This window comes from Anguilla rostrata, chromosome 8 (genome assembly GCF_018555375.3).
Source record: "Anguilla rostrata isolate EN2019 chromosome 8, ASM1855537v3, whole genome shotgun sequence".
Taxonomy (NCBI): domain Eukaryota; kingdom Metazoa; phylum Chordata; class Actinopteri; order Anguilliformes; family Anguillidae; genus Anguilla; species Anguilla rostrata.
The window spans coordinates 46,424,790-46,449,518 of record NC_057940.1 but is presented as its reverse complement, the minus strand read 5'-3'; the positions used below and the strand labels follow the sequence as shown (position 1 = coordinate 46,449,518).

Genomic DNA, 24,729 nt, shown 5'->3' with positions numbered 1-24,729 from the left:
TTTGCAGGAAATTTTTTTTTAAAACTGCTTGATGTAATAAAAGGCTGAGGGCACATTGAGAGTACTGCAAAGAATGTGTTTTTTTAATGGCATGCTTTCGGGCCAAGACCTTCGTCAGGGCAGATGCAGAAATTATTGGGCCAGCCCAGTGTCACTGACACTGTCAATTAAGAAAAAAGAAATGCGAAGTGACCCTTTAAGAAACGGTTGTGGATTATGGCTGTCCTTGTGTGAATTTGTATGAGTCTGATGAGCATGTACCATTTAGCACTTTCACTTTGCTATATATTTAAAACAGTGGCTGTGACAAAGGGTGCGATGGCGTAAGTATAAACGCATGAGAAACGCAGCTGAGATATTCCCAGTGTATGTACTTTCGGATTTGACGGCCATCAAACGAGCCTTGATTGACAAAATTATCAGAAAACTCATAGAATTAGAGCTCCTTAGGTCGCTACTTGTGTAGGCTTCTGTCCTGCTCTGTTTTCTGTTATCTTGTGGAGATGCACTTTTAGTGTTTGTAAGGTTTATAAGCCATTTTGTAGGCTTACCTGCAGGTAGGTCCTCTTCGCTGTTTTGCTAAGCTAGATAAGGCATAAGACTTATTTGCCATTTTCTCAGGTACAGATGTACAAGGGCATTGGAATTCTTGTGTGGATCTTTCAGTCACATATGTATACAAAAAAACAAAAAAAACAATAGAATAATAATAGTAATAGTAAAAGATACACATAGTAATAAATATAAGAAAAAAAGTATAAATATAAAAAGTTTAAATAGACTCTGCTAATTTGTGTATGTGTGTGTGGAGGAGGGGGGTGAGTGTGTGTGTGTGTGTAGGGAAGGGGGGAGTGCTGTCAGTCTGTTATCACAGTGTCAGAGGAGTTTTAACTGGGGGCAGGGTATTTTCATTCCAGCCTGAATGTCTGTTGCAAGTAATCTGACAGCCAGGAATCTGAGTAATCTGACAGCTGGGAAGAAACTGTTGTGAAAGTGCTTCCTGTTTGTTCTGATACTCTCTGGTCGGTGGTATCTTAGCTGGTGTCTGGAGCTTCTTCATCTAAACAGAGAGTGTCCAGGGTGATGTGGGTCTCTGAGAATGGCCTGCAGTTTTTTCCTGCAGCGTTGGTTGAACAAAGTGTCCATGGAGGGGCGCTGTGTTCCAATAATCCTCTCTGCAGTTTTAATGGTCCTCTGGAAGGCCTTCCTCTCCCTTAGTGTGGTGTTGCCATACCACACAATAATACCTCTGGTGAGGACGATCTCCACAAGGCCTCTGTAGGCCTGGGTGAGAGGCAGACGACTCAGGCCGGCTTTCTTCAGTGACCTGATGAAATAGAGCCGCTGCTGTTCCTTCTTGACAGTGGCCGAGGTGTTTTCTGACCAACTCAGGTTGTTGGAGATGTGCAGGCCCAGAAACCTAATGCTGTCGACACGTTCCACCTCAGTACCTTTAATCCACAGAGGTTGCAGAGGGGGAGTTTTCTTCCTGAAATCCAGGATTAGCTCTTTAGTCTTGTCGGTGTTGAGGACAAGACAGTTTTCCTCCCCATAGGCAAGTGTCTCATCCACCAGCTGCCTGTAGTGCAATTCATTATTTCCCTTGATAAGTCCTAGGATAGTTGTGTCATCTGCAAATTTGAAAATGTAGCTGAGTTTATGGGTAGACAAGCAGTCATGGGTATAGAGGGAAAAGAGTCTAGGGCTGAGGCAGCAGCCCTGGGGGGGTTCCAGTGCTGATGTTCAGTGCTGCTGATACCATATTCCCCACCCTAACCACCACCGTCTTTCTGTCAAAAAATCTAAAATCCAGTTTCAGGTGTGAGTCGGCAGCCCCAGATCTACCAGTTTTGCTACTAACTCAGTGGGCTGGACAGTGTTAAAAGCTGAACTGTAGTCCAGAAAGAGCATGCGGGCGTAGGTGTTGGGGTTGTCCAGGTGTTCAAGAGCTCAGTGAAGAGTGAGGGCACAGCATCATCCACCGATCTGTTTGCCCGGTAGGCAAACTGAAGGGGGTCGGTGGTCACAGGTATGATAGAGTCCATGAATCTCAGCACCAGTTTCTCTAAACACTTCATGGCGACTGATGTGAGCACCACCGGACGGAAGTCGTTCATGCATGTATGTGGCTTTTTTGGAACTGGTACAATGACTCAGTGTTTAAAGTTCGCGGGACAACAGCCTGGGACAGCGAGGTGTGAAAGATGTCTGTATACACATCTGCCAGCTCAGCAGCACAGGCTTACGTGAGAATTGGAAGTAGTAGAACCGGAACATTTCATAGTGGAGCATAGGAGCAGACGCATATGTCCCAGCAATCTTTGCATATGATAAAATAACAATAGTACGAGAGAAATGAGGAGAAATGATTAAATTGAGTAGTTGAAACAATGGCCCTCATTTATCAATCTAACGTAGAAACCACCGCAGATCCGAGCGCAGAAATCATCTTATGACAGGGTTCACATGTGATTCATGAAACTTTCGTATCTCGCCAATCACAGCGTAAGAATGATCGGGCGTTGATAAATGTGGCGGCTTAAAACAATCGTCATTTAAATATCACGCCCCTATATATTCTCGGTTTAGAGGCCTCGCCCCTAGAGTTTACGACATGGAGAAGCATAATACGGTCAAGAAGAGAAATTTCTCCGACCTAGAAATCGAATCTGAACCAATTAGTTCTATTTGTCAGCCTGAAAAGTGGCATAGAAGGAAGTCAGAAAAATGCAGTGTGGAAGGAAATCACTGCTGCGGTCAACAGCATTGCCGTGGACAATCGAACTCCAGCTGAGGTTGGAATATTTAATTTATACATCTGGATTCCAGCCTGCAGATGCAAACTGAGGAGCGAGTGTCCGGGCTTATTGGGTCTGCTTCCATTTTGGGCATAACAGTTGGCGGAGGAGACACATTTAATAGCCTAGGCTACTAGTATTTAAATAATTACAAGGTTGCAGGGTTAATTTACTTCTTCATTTTAATGATGTTTTAATGATGTTATAAACATCCTTTCGTTTCGTTTTCGTCTTACGGGCGCGTGGAGGTCTTCTAACAGAGCCAGATCTGCCATTGCCGAGATCTGATGACTGTCAAAGCTCTTGTTTAAATAGGTGACTGAATAAGCATCTAACCTCATCGCTTGTAATTATGTCAGCAGTAGCGTAGCCTAACAAGTATAGGCTATCTCAAAATGAAAGAGAAATTAATCTCACAGCCTACACCAAAATCTGTTAACCCAGTTAATTGCAAACAATTTGAAAATAACTATTTATGTTAGGGATATGACACAGTCAATGTAGGCCTTTACAAAATTGAATATTTTGCCATAGGCTACATGTTTTTAAGTGATGAATATGTGGCTGCATATGCTTAGATGCCAGTCCGAATATGGTCTAACAACAATTCTCCGAGTCAGCCAGATTTACTATGCTGCACCGTAAGTCCACGCTGACATGAAAACTTGCGTACACGAGTTGAGACTTGACCTGAGATTTGATTGTAGCCTCCCCTCACGTCCAAATTGATAAATGCCGAGCTTTGCGTGGAAATGACCGCACGCCCAGTTTTCTGTCATACGTTCGTTTCTTAAATGAGGGCCAATATGTTTTTAGCAGAATGGGCATGTAGATGAAGTTTGACATGATCACAGACTACAGTGCAAAGTAAATGAAGTGACCATGAGCAAGATGAGTTTACTTGTCGAACGGTATATATAACAGATGGTATAAGGAATCACTTGTAAATCCACTGCATTTATATAGCGCTTTTATCCAAAGCGCTTTACAATTGATGCCTCGCATTCACCAGAGCAGTTAGGGGTTAGGTGTCTTGCTCAGGGACACTTCAACACGCCCAGAGCGGGGATCGAACCGGCAACCCTCCGACTGCCAGACAATCGCTCTTACCTCCTGAGCTATGTCGCCTCTAGTGGTGGGTGAAGTAACGTGTGATAATGTGTAGGAAATCTATTGCACTGATGTACTTTTCTCATGTTCACTACTAGTAGTTACAATTATGATTGAATCATGATTTTAAATGTAATGTTTTAATGGGGAGTTGCAGACAGTACATACATAGTAATTGTTTATATGTGGGTAGATAGAGAACAGGGTGAGGTAACATGAATGTAGAAATGTGGAATAAGAACGCTTTCCACAGTAGCCAAGTGAAGAAATATAGTTAGTAGAAATGGCACAGTGGTGAGCTGGTGCAACCTTTTAAGAAAATCAATACATTTGCCATCATGAAATGCATATGGCTGCCCGGGAGTGACATTTGGTAAAGCAAATATAAGTGTAAAGTTAGTGTAAAATATGAAAATATCTGCCTGAGGGCGAGGCGGGATTCGATCCTTCGACCTCTGGCTTTCCAGTGCATAACTTTGGCAGTGCGGCCACCATGACATAACTACTCAATGCGTGAAATTTCATGGTAAAACCGGTCCATGGTTTTAAAGAAGAACACAGGCCAGTAAGCACAGCTGAGCTCCGGTTGAATCCATATAGCCTGGCGATACTGTAGCCAGTTAAGTGAACGTGCAGATGGTATGTCATAATGCAGTGTGTACGTTCAGTGAACGCCGGGTAGATGTGGTGCAAAAGCAATAATTGAGAAGTAACAGACAATTATTAGTGGAGATAAAGAAGGTTAATGAAACTTGTTCCAGGCGGGGCTTGAACCTGTGACTTCATAATTTGTAGACTGTGACATTTACCACTAAGCCATGAACAGAATAGCTGTTGAATCTAGTTAATTTCTTGGGTGATAACAGAAAAGCTCCCATTGAATCCAAATGGCTTTGCTAACTGATAAGTAATAGACTATTATTAGTGAGGAAAAAAGCAGGTTAAAGAAATATGTTCCAGGCGGGGCCTGAACCTGGGAGCCTATGATCCAAAGACTGTGACATTGACCACTCAGCCACTAATGGACCAACTGTTGAGACTGGAAATGTTTCAGAGTGAAAGGATATAGCTATTTTGCATGTGTATGTGAGATTCTGATTGGCCCGTGGAGGTGAAGGATTGGCTGGTGTTAGTAAAATGTCTAATGGGGAGACATTTTGTTTGTGGGATAGGTGGCAGGAAGAAGAAGAAGGAGGAAAAAACGCAAAATCCTCTTAGTGTGGGGCTTTATTGTGTGAACATGTGAAGTTGTTTATGAATTCTGTCTGTTGAAATGGGGTGAGAATGTACAGAATTTAATGTTTTTAAGGGCTGAGTGTCTGTGGATGTTGTGGTTATTTTTGTGGGGAACCCTGAAATGTGCCAAACTCTTGGTACTGTATAGGTATGGGGCATGCCGCCCCGCCAAGGCATAACTTGGCGGGATGGCATACCTGCCATCCCAATATTTTGAGATATTTGGGAACTGGTACAATGATTGAGTGTTTAAAGTTGCGTGGGACAACAGCCTGGGACAGCGAGGTGTTAAAGATGTCTGTAAGATTGGCCCGCAATTCTCCGCGCCTCCCTTGCGTTTTGTCTTATCCATTTTGAAATTGGCAGTGACACTCTTTTTTTGCAGATGTGCTGTTTCCAAAGGGGGAGGGGTTTAAAGATGTGATTGGGCCAACCCAGTGTCACTGACACTGTCAATTAAGAAAAAACCAATGGCCCAATCTACCTGTTTTATGGACCTGTCAGACAAAAAAATAAAAAAACAGTTGTGTCAGCCCAAAAGGCACGTTGGCCCGCCAGGAAAGTGCTCAGTCTGCCAGATGGCCAGTCCAGCCCTGCCTGTGTCTGATCTCAAGCTGGGTGAGAACAAGCCAAATGGTGAAATAGATTCCCGACATCCTGTAGCCAGACGCTTCCAAGTGGCTCAATATCCTGCTTCCACACTTGCTTTCTGTGGCAATAGCAGAATACATACAACGCACAGACCCACTCATCTAGAAATAGAATTGTTACACTGTGAAAGTTATGGATTTCGCTTTAAAAAAACTTTCTCCTTGCCCAGCTGGTCCACATGTACCCACAAGATTATTGCATGGATTAACCTTGAACACTTACATCTTCTCATGCCTTGATTACAGATTTCCAACAGCAAAAGCTACATGAATATCTTTAGTTTTGAATATCTTTATCTTTTATTTTAGTACATTTTTGTTCATTTAGCACGTTCTAAAAGTTAAGCTGATTATCACAATTCTTTATAACGTGCATAAATGTTTACATCAATTTTGGTTGTCTCACTTATTGCCAACAGTGACTGCTCCATAATGTGTAAATTTGAGACAATTATGTTTTTATTGAGCTTGTTATCTTTGCCTATTAAATATTTTATCACCTGTTGCAAATTATTTCTTGCAAAAATGACCCTCCCATCACCATGCACAATGATAGGTAAGGTGTTATAATGGTGGATGACAATGCAATGACAATGAGACACCACTTCAAAATGCGAAGAATACACACTGTTTTGCTCAAATTTTGATATGTTGTTCCAGAAAATATTCTTTCAGTGGACTACTGAAATAATTTTGAATGGACATGTGAGTCGAAACTTGATAGTTTTGGCCATAACAAGAGGTGTGTTATTCACATTGTCATTGCATTGTCAACCACAATTATAACACCATACCTATCATTATGCATAGTGATGGGAGTGTCATTTTTGGGGGCTGCTTTATTGCCTCTGGTCCTGCTGACCTTGCCATTACGAGGAAGTCAGTGAATTATATGTTTTTACTTTCAAATTCTACTGAACAATGACAGGCCATGTGCTCTGTGACCTGTAGCCATGCCAAAGGAGTTATGCAGCAAGGCGACGATCCTAAATATTCAAGCAGATATACATAATAATGGCTAAATGAGAAGACTTAGCATTTTAGATGGTCTGAGATGACACTGGGACCTAAACTACTGTAGAACTTGTAGTGAGCTCTCCATGCTAAGAATCCCTAAAATGTCAGTGAATTGAGGGAGTTCAATGATGAAAACAAACCAAAATCCATCAAAGCACATGCAAGAGACTAATACTCAACTCTTGGAAAGGTCTAGGAAAGGTTTAGTTGAAGTCAAAGGTGCCAGCTGGATCCCAAGGGTGCACATACTTATGCACACACAATTATTTCATGTTTAATCATTGTATTTAGTAAATAATCCAAATATATTCAAACTATTTGTGTTTTCCTTTAATCGTGTCATGCTTTAATCAGAAAATGCATCTTAGATGAAGATATAATAAAAAATTAATGTGTGAAATATTTGAAAAATGGACTATTCCAGAGGGGTTCACATACTTTGTAGCACCACTGTATATGGCATCAATGATGGACTGGATGGCTAACTAGCCACCTGCCAAACCTGCCCAATCCTTGCCTATCTATTTTTATGCTTATATAACTCCAGGTGTGAGCATCACAATGACTTGGGAAATGGCCTAATGAAGACATTACCAATACATTACCACCATTTAAAATGCTAAATTATGAATATAAACTACATTAGAATAAAGTGCCAAAAATGCAATTATCTTGGCAAAAAAGCAAAAATGAAGTTTTTCTTTCTTAGTTTGCAATGAAATACTTAGAGATCCCATATACACAGTGCCTTCGGAAAGTATTCAGACTCCTTCTACACCTTTTCCACAGTTTTTTACATTACAGCCTTCTTCTGAAATTGATTACATTCATTTTTATTCTCATCAATCTACACACAGTACATAATGAAAGTGAAAACAGGTTTTTAGAAATGTTTCCATTGATCATACTTGAGATACTCTATGGTAGAGTGGCCAGATGGAAGCCACTCCTTAGTAAAAGGCACATGACAGCCTGCTTGGAGTTTGCCAAAAGGCACCTAAAGGACCTCAGACTATGAGAAACAAGATTCTCTGGACTGATGAAACCAAGATTGAACTCTTTGGCCTCAATGCCAAGCGTCACGTCTGAAGGAAACCAGGCACTGGAGCAAAGTACAGAGAGATCCTTGATAAAAACCTGCGCCAGACCGCTCAGGACCTCAGACTGGGACAAACGTTCACCTTCCAACAGGACAACAACCCTAAGCACACACCCAAGACAACACAGGAGTGGCATCAGGACAAGTCTGTGAAGGTCCTTGAGTGCCTCAGCCAGATACCAGACTTGAAACCTCTGAAGAGACCTGAAAATAGCTGTGCAGCAAGACTACCCATCCAACCTGACAGAGCTTGAGAGGATCAGCAGATAAGAACAACAGAAATCCCCAAATACAAGTGTGCCAAGCTTGTAGTGTCAAACCCAAGAAGACTCGAGGCTGTAATCGCTGCCAAAGGTGCCTCAACAAAGTACTGAGCAAAGGATCTGAATACTTACATGAATGTGATATTTTTGTTTTTTCAAATTTTCTAAACCTGTTTTCACTTTTTCATTATGGAGTATCGTGTGTAGATTGAGAATAAGAATTAATTTAATCAATTTTATAATAAGGCTGTAACGTAACAAAATGTAAAAAAAATGAAGGGGTCTGAATACTTTCTGAAGGCACTGTAAAACAGGTTAAACTATACATGTCCTGGATCAAAAACTCTTTGACCACAAGTGTGTAAAATCTAAGGGTGGATATGCAGAATTACTAAAGTTCTAGAAAGCAAAAAGTAAGCAGTGTATCTAGTGTCTCCAAATCTATCCAAAATGTCTAAATTGTGCATTGCTGTAAATCACAATATAATCATGTATTTCCCTACAAATCAACTGTTTTGACTCAAGAAACACTTTAGCATAATTTTAAAGTGGGAATGACCAACTTCCCATCAGTACAGGGGTATAAAATATCTAGGGCACGAGAGATGTATCCAAAACATATCTCTCCAAAAATCAATAAAATGCCTTTTGTCTATTATAAAGCATATAAATTTGCCCCTTATGTTTAAGATGAAACATTGTAACACAATGTGGTACATGTAACTAAATGTGTAATCATTAACTCTTGTGTGTTTTTAAAAAAAAAAACCTCCACAGTATGTAACGTTTTCTTGTGTGGGGATGAGACGACATTAAAACAATATTCAGACATTCATCAAAATGTTTTGGCAATGTTCCAGCTTAATGTCAGATTTGATGCATGAAACATAAACACAACTGAGCCACCAACGAACACTTATGCTACAGTGTGAAATTTCCTCATTATAAAATAGCACTAACCTATCTAAAGACACTTAATTTAAAAAATAATGTATATAACCGAAATATTATATTATATATGAGCAGTAATACTAATATATCGAGAATGAAATCTTATCTGTGTTCAATAGACAGAGACAGAGACAGAGGATCAATGCTGTTGTTATCCTCTTCTGACTGAGTCCAGAAAATAGTATCAGCTAGGTCTATCAGCAAACATATGCCTTAGCCACGCTCAGAAGTTCTCAAGAATAATAATATTTTACAAACAATGAGGGAACTCATTGATAACGTTTCGCCTGATGCAGTGTCTTTTACTCCACAGAGTGAATGCGTAAGGTGGCAATGATAAGACAAAATGTTTTGGGTACGCTGGCTTATAAAACACTATTCCAAGTTAAAGTAGACACGTTATACATTGTTAGAAAGCTAATACTGTCACCTACTGGATAAAATAATTGTCAATCAAGCAAGATTGTACTAAAAAGGGCGACAACACTGTAAACAGAATGTGTGGTATTACGCACAGCTATTTTGGAAGGTACCCAGGCGTCACAAATGAGTGCATATTTCACAAACAGATTGTCCAAGACCATACATGACCACTCAGGATTGAAAGGGGCATCTCTATGCGTAAAACGAATGGTAAGTTTGCATATTTATTCCATATTTAGTCTCAAATATTGATTGTAGAATGACATGGTATCATTTTAGAAAAATTTGTCTTGCTTATTTTGTTATTCAGTGAGCAGCGTTTTCACTGCTGTATGGGCATATTTTAGGGCTATGGTTGGGTTTAACTTGGTGCTATGATGGACCAAAAAATTTTAGTGGTGAAAGAATATTTTAATGAATTACCAAATTGGCACTGTTGTCCAGTATGTCATGCATGAGGGTGTAGTTGCAGATGAGACTGTAGGGAGGGGGTACTTGGTAAATGGACGACCGGCACATCTTTGGACTAGTTGTCCTGAATCATTTACTAATAAAGCTAGAACACAGAGTGTGTGTTCTCAACTTATAGTTTGGTTGCAGGAGCACTGAAAGTGTGAGTTTAACAATCTCAGGATGCGGGTGTCATGGCCACTAGAGGGATTGCACTAAGGGCCTGCCTAGTAGCTACCTCGCAATTCTTCAGGTGTTTAGAACAGCACACTAGCTAACAACCTTCCGAGCTGTTAACTTGTAATTAAAACTAAAAACACTAAACAATAGCTAGCCAGCCAATGACATTAACTATAGTTAAAATTTAGCCAGTTAACCAGTTAGCTGCTAGCAGTTTCCACTTGCCATCCGTATAGTTGAGGCTGCTTAGCTAGCTACCAAACACAGTACAAGAAGAAATGATATCTCAACAAAACTACATGTTTTCAACATATAAAAATGGCAAGTTACTCAGGCATACAGCACTGTCTATAAGCCATTAATTACAATGTGCTAAATCTAGGCCTGCCGTTAAAAGTATTGATATTGAAATGATGCCAATTTACAACAAACAGTATTAGCTATCTTAGCCTGCCCAAATTAAACAAGCTTTTTTCTAAAGCAATGTTTAATAAATTATTTAATGCAACTCTGCCCTGTATTTTTTGCTAAATAGACTTCCATCTCATTGATCCATCAAAGAACTGGAAGCTCAGACCTGAGGGAAAGTGTCAAACTTCCATGGTTTGTGCGTGTATTGGCTTTGCTCCAAATATTTTATCAGCTCAGACAAGAAATGGCAACATGCACAGAAACAGGCATCTTTTTTTTGCGAGTAAAAATCTGGTAAGTGTAATGTTCCACTATACACAGCTCAGAATGTGTATGATAGAATTCCAATAAAGACTGGAGCTGTTCTGTAGGTGAAAGGTGGCACTCCTATAGTCATTTAGTTACGACTCAGAACTGTTTTGTTTTTTACAGATTGAATTAGAGTGAATACTTTGTGTATGTCAGGTGGCTATTTGTGGTAAATATATTTCTGTTGTGATTGAATAAACATATTTCCAGTTTGTGATCCAACAACCACTAATATGTAGGGAAGTCATAAAATATTGCTATATTGAATACTGATAATCATATTGTTATATCGAGAAATATTTAAGCCATGGGTGTATTAAAACTTTTTATTTTTGGTGTTTTCCTATTCATTTGCATTTGTTGTGTAATACAATGAGTGGCCACACAGGGGAAACATAACACTCTGCCACCATCTGCACACCCCTCCTACTTTGGCCCATTTCAGTCATCAGTTTGACAGAATTTAATAGATACATTCTTGCAGTCTGATCTGACCTGGCTATAAATCGTCTTTGTGCAGTGGGCCTAACGAAAGTTGTATTGTGAACTCAATCTGATGCAACTGTTTCTGCCTCCCTATCCTGCACCAATGATATTTGCGTGGTTGAATGCAACAGAGGCTTTATGTTTGTTCTTTTCAATGCATGAGTAAGTTTCGCCTAATTCGACAAAAAAACAAAAAAACAAACAGAGCGATTGTGGGGAAAATGAGGGTGAAATCCCTAATTTATTTTAATAAAACATTCACATTAAGTGAGATTCTGTTGGAATTATTTTTATTATGATTATACGTATTATCATTATTATAGGCTAATCAAAAAGTTTATAAGAAGGTCTACAACCAGTATTTTCATTTGAAATTTGTCAATATATTTTGATAATCATCAGGAAATTTTCCCAATTATTGATGCTTGAAAGAGGCATCAATGCCAAGCCTACTAATACGCCTTGTGATGACTAGGCTGGTGCTTTACCTGAGTGTGACCCAGAGAGTGAGGAGAGCAGTGGAGACTGCTGGGTAGGTCCATCATAGATGTCCACTACATCATTGAGAGACGTTTGGAAGAGCACAAACTGCCCAAACAGCACTGCAAAGAAAGAAAGAGAATGAATGAGAGAGAGAGAGAGAGAGAGAGAGAGAGAGATATTCAACATATTTGACAAAGATCTTACTTTCCTCCCAACAGTGAGTATTTTTTTCTTCCATGCACTGGTAAGTTTAAAAAAAAAAAAAACAATTTACATTTTTTCCCCAAAGATATACCAAAGTAAAAAACTGAATAGATGCAGTGCCTTCGGAAAGTATTCAGACCCCTTCACATTTTCCACATTTTGTTACATTACAGCCTTATTCTAACATTGATTACATTTTTATTCTCATCAATCTACACACAATACTCCATAATTACAAAGCAAATACAGGATTTTAGATTTTTTTGCAAATTTCTTAAAAACTAAAAACTGAAATATTACATTTACATAAGTATTCAGACCCTTTGCTATGACACTCAAAACTGAGCTCAGGTTCATTCTGTTTCCATTGATCATACTTGAGATGTTTCTACAACTTGATTGGAGTCAAAGTGAAATTCAGTTTATTGGACATGACTTGGAAAGGCACACACCCGTCTATATACACAGTTGACAGTGCATGAGCAAAACTCAAGCTGAAGGAATTGTCCGTAGACCTCTGAGACAGGATTGTGTCAAGGTACAGATCTGGGGAAGGGTACAAAAATTTCTGCAGCATTGAAGGTCCCGAAGAACACAGTGGCCTCCATCATTCTTAAATGGAAGAAGTTTTGAACCACCAGGACTCTTCCTAGTGCTGGCCGCTCAGCAAAACTGAGCAATCGGTGGAGAAGAGCCTTAGTCAGGGAGGTGACCCAGAACCCGATGGCCACTCTGAGCTCCAGAGTTTCTCTGTGGAGATGGGAGAACCTTCCAGATGGACAACCATCTCTGCAGCACTCCACAAATCAGGCCTTTATGGTAGAGTGGCCAGACGGAAGCCACTCCTCAGTAAAAGGCACATGACAGCCTGCTTGGAGTTTGCAAAAAGGCACCTAAAGGACTCCTAGACCATGAGAATCAAGATTCTCTGGTCTGATGAAACCAAGATTTAACTCTTTGGCCACAATGCCAAGCATCATGTCTGGAGGAAACCAGGCACCTCTCATCACCTGGCCAATACCATCCCTATGGTGAAACATGGTGGTGGCAGCATCATGCTGTGGGGATGTTTTTCAGGGAGACTAGTCCGGATTAATGGAAAGATGAACAGAGCAAAGTACAGAGAGATCCTTGTTGTAAACCTGCACCAGAGCACTCAAGACCTCAGACTAGAGGTTCACTTTCCAACAGGACAATGATCTTAAGCACACAACCAAGACAATGCAGGAGTGGCTTTAGAGGATCTGCAGAGGCAAATGGCAGAAATACCCCAAATACAGGTGTGCCAAGCTTGTAGCATCATACCCAAGAAGACTCGAGGTTGTAATTGCCGCCAAGAGTGCCTCAACAAATGACTGAGTAAAGGCTCAGAATACTTACGTAAAATGTGATATTTTTATTTTTTAATAAATTTGCAAAAATCTCTAAAAACCTGTTTTCGCTTTGTCATTATGGGGTATTGTGTAGATCAATGAGAATAAAAATGAATTTAATCCATTTTATAATAAGGCTGTAACGTAACAAAATGTGGAAAAAGTGAAGGGGTCTGAATACTTTCCGAAGGCAGTGTACATACACTCAGAGGCCACTTCATTAGGTATACCTGGTTGTTAATGCAAATAGCCTGCTTCTCCAAATATTGAATCATGTGGCTGGAATTCAGTATATAAAGCATGTGCAGACATGGTGAAGAGCTTTAGGTGCTGTTCATCCAAACATTAGAATGGGAAAGGCATGTTGTCTAATTGAATTTGACTGTGGTATTATGGTTGGAGCCAGACGTGGTGGTTCCACCGTCTCGAAAACAGCAGCCCTTGTGGGATTTTCTTGCACTAAATTCTCTAGAATTTATAGAAAATGGTGCAAAAAATAAAAGAACATCCAGTGAGTGGCTGTTCTGTAGATGAAAAAACTTTTTTTTTAATGTTGGCAGGAGGAGTCAGGGGAATCGTTAGCGATACTGGGACACACCTGGGCCCGGTGTATCCTGGTGCATAAAAGCAGGAGTTTCAACCGGGCTCGCTCTCTCCCAGTCAACACTGTGTTTCGTTTGTTTTCTTTTGCATTTGTTTTGTTATGCACCTTACAACATTTTTGCCCTATACATTTCACGGCACCCACTCACTAACATTATTGGCTTACTGATGTACACACCCGATAACGTGTGTTTTGTACTTTTCTGTTTCATATTTATTTGATTAAATTCTTTCAATATTTGAATCCTTCGTTGTGCTGTGATCGGAAAACACAAAAGTTACTATGATTACCACACCAAACACAGAAAACAACAATGGCTTGGTAAAGGACATAAACTTAGATGTAAACTAACCCCTACTAATGGTAAACAAACACAGAGCTCAGTTTACCCTGCCTGGAATAGGGTTACCGGGACCCATCCCTGGAACCAGGCCTGGGGGTGGCCAGGCAGCCCATGTATCTCGGCTGGGCCCAGCCCAAAAAGATTACGTGGGACAACCGTGTGGGCCCACCACCTGCAAAGTTCAGGGTAGGGGTTGGATCCGGGCGTCATCTGCCCAGATGATGGAAACTGATTCTTGGTACACGGAACGTTACCTCCACTCTGGTGGGGAAGGAGCCGGAGCTGGTGTGTGAGGCTGATAAGTACCAACTAGATATAGTTGGGCTCACCTCTACACACAGTGTTAGCTCTGGAACTAAACTCCTGGATAGGGGGTGGCCTCTTTTCTACTCGGGAGTTGTTCAGGGTGAGAGGCACCAGGCGGGAGTGGGGATACTCACAAGTTCCCGGCTGGTGGCCGTTCAGCTGGAGTTTACTGCAGTGGAAGAGAGGGTTGCCTCAATGCGACTGCATGTGGCAGAGAGGAAAACTTTGGCTGTTATTTGCTTATGCGCCTAATAGCAGTTAAGAGAATTCTAACTTCTTGGAGAATCTTCCTGGGTGCTGGAAAAGGCCCCACCTACTGACTCCATTGTCCTAATGGGAGACCTCAGTGCTCACGCTGGCAATGACATAGCTCAGGAGGTGCGACACAGCTGAGGAGGTAAGACCGATTGTCTGGCTGTCGGAGGGTTGCCGGTTCAAACCCCGCCCTGGGCATGTCGAAGTGTCCTTGAGCAAGACACCTAACCCCTAACCCCTAACTGCTCTGGCGAATGAGAGGCATCAATTGTAAAGCGCTTTGGATAAAAGCGCTATATAAATGCAGTCCATTTACCATTTACCAATGACTGGGAAACTTGGAGGGGTGTGATTGGGTGGAACGACCTCTCTAATCTGAACCCGAGCGGTGTCGATGATCAACTTTGTAGTTGTTTCATCAGACCTGCGACCATTTGTTTTGGACACTCGGGTGAAGAGGAGCAGAGCTGTCAACTGATCACCATCTGGTGGTGAGTTGGATCAGATGGTGGGGGAAGCTGCCAGACAGAACAGGTAGGCCCAAACGTGTAGTGAGGGTCTGCTGGGAACGCCTGGCAGAAGAGTCTGTCCAGAATTATTTCAACTCTCACCTCCAAGAGAGCTTTTCCTATATCCCGGAGGAGTTTGGGGACATGCAGTCTAAATGGACCCTGTTCAAAACCTCTACTGTGGAAGCGGCTGCTAGAGGTTGTGGTTGGTGCATGTCCTGGCGGAAACCCAAGGACCCGTTAGTGGACTCCAGCGGTGAGGGAGACTGTCAAGCTGAAGAAAGAGGTATTTCGGTCCTGGTTGGCACTGGGGACCTCTGATTCAGCAGACAGATACTGGCAGGCGAAAAAAGCCACAGCTGTGGAAGTGGCAGAAGTAAAAGCTAGGGAATGGGAGGAGTTCGGAGAAGTATTGGAGAAGAACTTTCGATCGGCCCCAAAGGGTTCTGAAAAACCATTCGGCACCTCAGGAGGGGAAACCGAGACATCGTTCAGGCTGTTCTTAGCAGGAATGGTGAGACTCTAACCTCAACTGGGGATATTGCTGAAAGGTAGAAGGAACACTTTGAGGACCCCCTGAATCTGACAGACACGCCCTCCTTTTTTGAGGCTAAGCTGGAGCAATCTGGCGGATCAAAGTCTATCTCTGTGGCAGAAGTCACTGAGAGCTTTGCAGTGGCAGAGCACCAGGGGTGGATGAGATTCGTCCAGAAATGTTGAAGGCTCTGGGTGTTGTTAGTGTGTCTTAGTTGACATGAATCCTTAATGTTGCATGGAAGTCTGGGGTGGTGGTCCACATTTTTAAGAAGTTGCAGTGTAGCCGCCCTCATGCAGTGGATATATCGGAGACAGGAGTAGGGGCTGTCCTGTCCCAGACGTCGGTAAGGGATGAAAAATTACACCCATGTGCCTTCTTCTCCCGCAGACTATCCCCCACTGAATGCAACTACGAGGTTGGGGATCGGGAGCTGCTCGCCGTCAAGCTGGCTTTGGAGGAATGGAGACACTGGCTGGAGAGAGCGGAACAACACTTCATCGTCTGGACCAACTATAAGAACTTAGCTTACATTCAGGCTGGTAAATGGTTAAACTCCTGTCAAGCTCGCTGGGCGTTATTCTTCGGGCGCTTTAAATATATGCTCACCTATGTTACACGGTTACACAGAATGTTAAACCTGATGCGCTTTCTCGCCAGTTCACCAAACCCGACCCCATCCTGCCTCCATCCTGTATTGTGGCTGCAGTCACCTGGGAGATCGAATCTGTAATCAGAGAAGCCCAGCAGAGTCAACCTGACCCCCGAACTAACCCCGACCGTTGTATGTTTGTGCCAGATTCTGCCCATCTCAGGTCCTGTAGTGGACGCAGTCCTCCCGGCTCGCCTGCCACCCGGGGATTAACCGCACTCTGTCCCTCCTGAGAAGAAGCTTCTGGTGGGAATCCATAGAGGCGGACGCCCGGGCCTTTGTCCTTGCCTGTACCGTGTGTGCGCGTAGCAAGTCCACGCACCAACCCCCAGTCGGTCTCCTTCGCCCTCTGCCTACCCCGGGCCGACCTTGGAGCCACATCGGGGTGGATTTTGTCACCGGACTACCCCCCATCAGAAGGTAACACAGTCATATTAACCATCGTTGACTGATTCTCCAAGGCGGTCCATTTTGTGCCCCTTCCCAAACTTCTCACGGCAGCTGAGACTGCGGACCTCCTCATGCACCACGTGGTCCATCTCCATGGCATCCCTGCAAATATCGTCTCGGATTGAGGACCCCAGTTCATCTCTGAGGTTTGGAGGGCGTTCTGTCGGTCTTTGGGGGCGGCTGTGAGTCTCTCTTGTGAGTTATCATCCCCAGACTAATGGTCAGACCGAGAGAGCCAACCAGGACCTGGGAGCAGCGCTGCAATGTATTTTGGCTCGTAATCCCTCCTCCTGGAGAAAACACCTCGCCTGGGTTGAGTACGCCCACAACTCCCTCACCACTGCCGCCACCGGATTGTCACCATTTTAAATTTCTTTAGGCTACCAACCCCCGCTATTCCCAGCCCAGAAGGAGGAGATAGCGCTCACATCTGTCATATCCGCAAGACCTGGACTGACACCCGCTCCGCCCTGCTCCGTTCCTCCGAGCGCAACCGACGCCTGGTGGACCATCACCAAAACCCCGCACCAGATTACCTGCCAGGACAGGAGGTTTGGCTTTCCACCCGTGGAAATTCCACTCCAGGCGGAGTCCCGCAAGCTTCAGCTCCGCTACATCGGGCCCTACAAGATCGAAGCCATAATAAATCCTTCATCGGTAAAACGAAAACTTCCGCCTTCATTAAAGGTACATCCCACATTTCACGTTTCCCAGCTCAAACCTATCGTCACCAGTCCTCTGTGCCCTCCGCCCGCCTCCCCTCCTCCACCCCGGGTGATCGACGACCATCCAGCCTACACTGTCCGGTGGCTGTTGGATGTGTGCCGCCGAGGCCGGGGGTCCAATACCTGGTGGACTGGGAAGGTCACTGTCCGGAGGAGCGGTGCTGGATTTCCCCCCGGCTCATCCTAGATCCCGTTCTCATCCAGGACTTCCATCGCGCCCACCCTGAAAAGCCTGGTGGGTCGCCTGGAGGCTCCCGTTGTGGGGGGTTGTACTGTCATATCCCTCGTGCTTCTCATGTTTTGTGTTAATGTAAGGGTCGCCCCTTGAATATGTATATATATATATATATATATATTAGACCGGTACAACACAATTCTGGGGTCTCAACAGTATTCTATTTATTAAAAATGAGCAAAGGTAAAACAAAGAAACTTGAAATAAAAAATAAAAATAATAAATTCTCTTTTTTTCTTTTTACCCCAAGTATAGGTTACCTTCACAACTTAAGGAACCGGTTCCGTGGTTTCAATTTGAAAACAACAACAACAACAATAAACTATCAGCTTGACCACAACAAAATTTAAATCTAGCCTCAGTCTCTTTTTCTTTCTTCTCACTGTTCACTTGTCAAAATTAATTAACTCATCGTTAGTTAGAATGGAAAGCAGTAGAATGGAGATGATTCATATATTGCATTTATACAATAACAAATAAGGTGCTTCATAAACCAAATCAAAAAAGCAAAAAAAAGCAAAAACAGAGCAAGAACTGAGCAAAAACCAGGCCTGAAGCCCCAAATAGCAAGGCACAAGAAGGAATCTGTAGAAATGTCTTTGTTTTGTTTGTCTTTGTTTAAATGCTAAATGTTTTTTTTTTTTTTTCTGGAACTTGAGGCTGTTATGAATAATGGAAGGTACGACATAGTTGAGATTACAGATCCAGTAAGAGAGGTATGGATGCAGCCAGGCCTGGCGTCTGGGGGGGGGGACAACCAGGGAAGTTGTCCCAGGCCCAGCCCAGGGGGGGGGCCCAGGAGAGAGAGTGATCCTCACTCATAAATGTTGACCATTGGTGGAATATTTAGAAAAATGTATATGTTTTCAGAAAGTGTTCGCATTATTTGCTTTGAATACATGATGCTTGCCAACAAATCATTTATCTTCATTCTACATGTAGCCTAAACATGTCCCCCCTATTATATTGCAAAATGGTTTGGTCTTAAGGGTAGTCCTACGTTAATTTGTCCACACCCCCTTTACCAAATCGAGCTGTCTAAATGTTTACTCACAAATCTGGAGCTCAAAAGCGAAAAGAAAAGAGAAAAAAAGATGACATTATAAAGGCAAGGGAGCGAATGGCTAAATTTCTTAAACAAGACAGACATGCTGAGGCATGGCAAAGGAGTAAGGTGGGACATTATTGTTGCTACGTTTGCTACTTCAGTTAGGCTAACAATCTCTCAACATGTGGTCCTTGTCATGTACAGTAGGCTACTACTGTAGGCTACAGTACTACTATATAGGCTATTTACTTTAAGTGGTTAGCTACCAGCTAGCTAAATTTTTTTTAAAAGCTAGATCATTTTAAAAAATTAAAATCTTAACTATTGAGCAGCAGCGACTGGTGAGCTGAAAATTGGTGGAGCGCAAAAATTTCCTTTAAACTAATCATTGATCTCAAACTGTTTTAATTAATTTTCAGTGATTAACCAGCATGCAAACGATCTGACTAATCAACTGGAAAATGACAAACAGCTTCTTCACATTGTGTTAGGGAGATTAAATGATACATGAGATCAGTTTTAATCACTAAGCAGTAGCAGAAACTTCCCCTTATTTTCCTTGAGTATCAATACAATTAATCCACAAAATAGGCTACTCAATACTATCATATAGCCAGCTCTCCCCAAATAGGCAGTTTTAGCGAGTAGCCTAGGCCTATAGCCTACATTTACTTTCATTTGCAGTATGAAATTTTGCACATTTTTAATCAACATTATTTGCGGATACATGCACTTCTTTCTCTGCACTCGTATTCATGGCAAATGTCTGCATTGCAATGCGTAGATTGTAAACAATCTTGAAGTGCAGGTTTTGTTTTTGCTCGTTATTCTGAAAGCTAACACGGTAGATAACAGACTGGTGTATCTTGTTAAGTGTAGACTACTTGGTGATTAAAACAGATTTTTAACGGATACATTGAATTTATGATTTAATCCCCCTAACACGGTATGAAGACGCTGTGTGTTAGGCTACTTGCCATTTGAATAGTCCGATCGTTGGCACACTTGATAATAAAGGAAAATGAATGAAAACAGGTTGAGATCAATGATTAGTTTAAAGGAAAGTTTTGTGCCCCATCAATTTTCAGCTCACCAGTCACCGCTGCTATTGAGCCCTGCTTGGAAATTCAGGTTCAATTACCTAACGTAAACATAAGATCATTGACCACATGAATTATAACATTAAGAACGTTAGCTTACTCCCTTGTCCAACTAACTGCAGATGGAGGCGAGAGCTGCTGCGACATCAGTGGTCCAACTTACTGAATGCTAATTATGACATGGAGCTTCAGAGCATTTGTGATGACTTGTGCATCTTACTGCGCATTTTTCTGTGCTTGCTGGTGACTGTCTCAGGTGGTGAATGTGCGTTCAGTAAGATGAAGCTCATAAAAAAAACTACTGTCTCAAGACAGATGAAATGGTTTGGCACTGCTTTCAAGAGAGAGCCAGTTGGTGCAGAATCTGGACTTTAAGGACATAATACATGACTTTGCTACCAAAAAGGTGTGGCAGATGACACTCTGACTGTTTTTTGAATGTTTTTGAATGACATTTCAGTTGTCCGAACAACAAAGCATTGCGCTGAATATTCCAAGCGTGCTGTCAAGCATATTTTTATTTAAATTGGGGTGAGGGCGGGACCCGTTGACATAATTTTGTCCCGGGCCCAGGCATCATGCATGCCGGCCCTGGGTGCAGCTCTCTAAGTAAAAGAAAATCTTAATGTGCAGGAAATTGAATGGACCAACTCAGCCTAGTGAGGATATTTGGAACTTCATAGAGGAACATGAGAAGGGCTTTAAAACATGAGATTATAGAGAGGTTATAGACCGGCAGCTTCAGACAGTTTTGACAGATATTGAGGTAGGAAATGTACTAGATAAATTACATTACATTAATTTATGTATCACATACATAAAATACATAAAGACAAATAAGGCAGCAGGCTCTGATGGTATATACCCAAGGGTATTCAAAGAGGTAGGTGAGATCATCTACAAAACACAGGCAGGTATTTTTAGACAGTCTTTAGAAACTGGGGAAATATGAAACTACTAAACACAAAGATTAGTAAGAGGGATCTCATCTAAGCAAGGTACTGTGGGAAGTGGAGTCCCACAAGGCACGGTGTTGGGACCACTGTTGTTCCTTATTTACATAAGCAACCTTTAAAAGGGAAATTGAAAGTAAATTGTGTTAAACTTGCAGATGATACAAAACTGTGAGGTTTAGCTAACAATTTGGAATATTCGAAAGTAATCCAAGAAGATTTATACACAATCTAGTAGTGGGTGGAAACCTGCCAAATTAAATTAAATATAGCTAAATGTAAAGTTCTACACGTGAAACGAAAACACGAGACAGGATTATGTTATGGGAGGAACACAACAGGAATCTGTACAATCTGAAAAAGACTTGGGAGTAATAGTTGATCAAAGTTTTTCAGGTTCTAGACATTGAGCTCTAGCAGTCAAAAATGGCTAAGGATGCTGGGATATATAGCCAAAGGTATTGAGTATAAATCCAAGGAAGTTATACTTATCAGATAAAATACCTCTGTCAGACCATACTACACTCAGAGTATTGTGTGTAGTTCTGGGGACCAAGAGGCTCTGGAAAAGGTTCAGAGAAAGGCAACTAAACTAGTTCCTGGTATGAAAGATAAACGTTATGAGGAAAGACTTAAGATAATTAATTAATTCAAGCCTGGTAAAAGGAGACTTTTATGTTATTTTTGAATTCATAAAAGGGATTAACAAAGTGAACTACAACAAGATTTTTCAGGTTGAGTTCCATTAGAAGGACAAGGGGGCACAAATGAAAATTAGTAAAAGGTAAATTACACACAGATTTTAGAAAGCATTTTCACACACAGAGCAGTCATTGCACGGAATAGCTTACCAGGTCATGTAGTAGAGGCATGTGGTTTTCAAGACCAGGCTTGATATGGTGCAAGACTATCTAGTTTGTAGGTAAACTGAGCACTAGGCACACTTTAGTGAAAATGGAAAATGGCGGGCATGTTAGGCTGAATGGCCTCTGCTCGTCTGTTTGTTGTTATGTTATATTATGAATGCACTCACCAATTGTCTTCACATGATAGACAGTGCATCATGGAACCCTAAGATTCATCTTTATGGTGCTCACCAGACACAATCACATGATACTGTGATAATGAAGCTTCCTAAGACCTGAACTGAGCTAGGTTAAAAGGCTTTTAAGGCTTCTCCACAACCTATGCCTGTAACAGCTTACAGAGGAATCTGTCAGACCTGGTTCCTTTTGTAGAATTAAAATCCATTGTAAAGAACATAGAACGTAATTTATCCTGGTCACTGTAACAGTTTTTGAATCCACTGTTTTTCTAATCTATTAGTATTATTGATTTTATGTCATTTATTTGTATGATTGGCTGTGAAAGAAGGTGTTGCTGTAAACCAGCATGCATGCAGAGTCAACCTACCCAATGTAAATAAAGGTTAAACAAGCGTGAATCCGCAATAGCTGCGACCACACACGTGCATGCATCCATGTGTGCAATGATCCACGCACACACCCTCAAACAAACACGTGACCTCATCTTTGGCTCATGACCAACCATTCCACAAAACCTTTTTGTGATAGGCCAAGTCCATCACCACGCCCCCTCTTGGTCAATCGGCCTGAAAGTTACTCAACTCTACCTTCAGTCATGACCAACCTCCGTGCCAAATTTCAGCCTCCTGGGGCGAAAACTGACTGAATCTAACTGAATCCAACTGCCAAGAAAAATATTGAGGCCTTGCATAAACATGACTGAACATGTATTTAAACCATGAAAAAAACCATTATATGAAACATGTTTTAATATAGACCATCAGAAAAGACATCCAAAGGCCTTTGCATGACTGGTTTTTAAATTATTGTGGAAGATAATGCAAAGATTTTGTGGCAATGTCCTGCTGAAATTGAAAACTCACCAAATTCCCTGGAAACAGAGATGGCATACACACAGCTCTGGCCCACTGTGTAGTTTCGAGGGTAGTTTGGTGATAGCACTGTCCCGTCTGACCCTATGGACCGGCTGCCACATGGAGCTGTGGAAACAGAAAGCATGACACAAAGGGTTTGACCTTCAGCACATACATTCCACACAAAAAAAACACAACATATACACCAGACACTAAGGCTGTCAAAAGTGCCATGAAATTGAGTTTGAATATTAGCTTTTGTAATTAGTTAGTGTTCGAATATATGCAAATATCATTTGCCTATAATTCACAAAAAATAAGCTGTTTATTGTAGGGGGCAATATGCACGTGACGCTCCCTCTAAACTGGCCTGTGCGTTATTTTCCACATGTGGGCAGTAGAATAGAGGACATCAGTGAACTTTCATACTAGGTTACTACATCTGGGGCCTCATTTATAAAACGTATTTTTAGATCAACTGTGTGGCGCGTACGTAGAAAATCACGTCAAAGTGGTGATTTATAAAATTTCAACATGAATCGATTTGACCGTGGAAATGGTTGTGGCTCGACGTCAGGTCTTCACTTCAGTTCACTATGAGGAAGCGCTATTTCCTCTCCCTATCCCTCTTTAACAAACAGCCTTGTTCCTGCATGCTGTATCTTCCCAGGCTAAGACCACTTAATCTGCTTTCACATGCTCCGTTGTAAAACCCTCATGCAATTTTACTTTCTCAGACAAACCAAACTCCATGCAATCTACTAGCTGAGGTTCCCATTTGAATTCTCATTTCTCATTCGTTATTTCTCCTCATGTGTCTCATACCTCTGCACGCATATGCACACACTCACACTCTTTATTCTACCCCAATTCCCCATGTGACAATTTTGCACTTTTTTCATTAGTTGTAAGAACTTGTTTCGATAGTTTGATGTGCTCATAATTGTCTTTAGCTATTTTCGATCTGTGCTGAATAAATGTGGTTTATTTGCACCCAGGTGTTTTTGTTATGTTGTTTTAATGTTAGTTGAAGCCATCTTATTCTATCCCAAGAACAACAGCCTTCATAAATATTAGATTGTCAATATTAGTAATATTTGAATATTGATCAAATTTGAAATATTTGTATATTTAAGCATTAATATCTGTAATTTAAATGTAAGTAAAATTACAAATTATATGGTAATAAATTACTAATTTTATGACTGACTAAAATTTTACAGACGTCACTTCCAACTAGTGCCTGTGTGAGGAATAAAACAGTTGGCTTCAAGTGATATTTAACCCCTTAGCGCACGTGCCAAATCTTGCCAATCCTTGGCCGTTTAGGGAGTACCCTATTTAAAGCTTTATAACTCCAGATGTGAACACCACAGAGACTTGAAAAATGGCTTAAATGAAGTAAGACATTTATACAATTTACAATACTAATGCAGATTAGTTTATATTCATAATTCTGGAAGAAGTATTCAAAAGTTTTAAGTTTTGGAAGAAGAATTTTTAGAGAAACCAGTGGCAGGGGTGGTCCTTCAGGATCACACACACTAGTCACACAGGCTTATAGGACCAAAGCAGTCACTATGGCTGGTAACAACTGTCTAATCAATGCATGCACTTATCATTGTACAACAGTACCAAATACCAACACTATTCTGATGCCTCTGCAATGCC

The 24,729-nt window shown here is 41.6% G+C and overlaps 1 protein-coding gene across 6 annotated transcripts in view; it reads right to left on the bottom strand.

Moving 5' to 3' along the window:
- Positions 1-24,729, bottom strand: part of csmd3b (CUB and Sushi multiple domains 3b) — a 919,486-nt gene that overhangs the window by 380,075 nt on the left and 514,682 nt on the right. For all 6 annotated transcript variants that reach the window (XM_064348440.1, XM_064348441.1, XM_064348442.1 and 3 more), the window contains 2 exons: positions 23,068-23,184; positions 11,872-11,985 (listed from right to left, as the gene is read on the bottom strand). In XM_064348440.1, the coding sequence (XP_064204510.1) occupies positions 11,872-11,985; positions 23,068-23,184 (231 nt within the window). The remainder of the gene's footprint in view (positions 1-11,871; positions 11,986-23,067; positions 23,185-24,729) is intronic.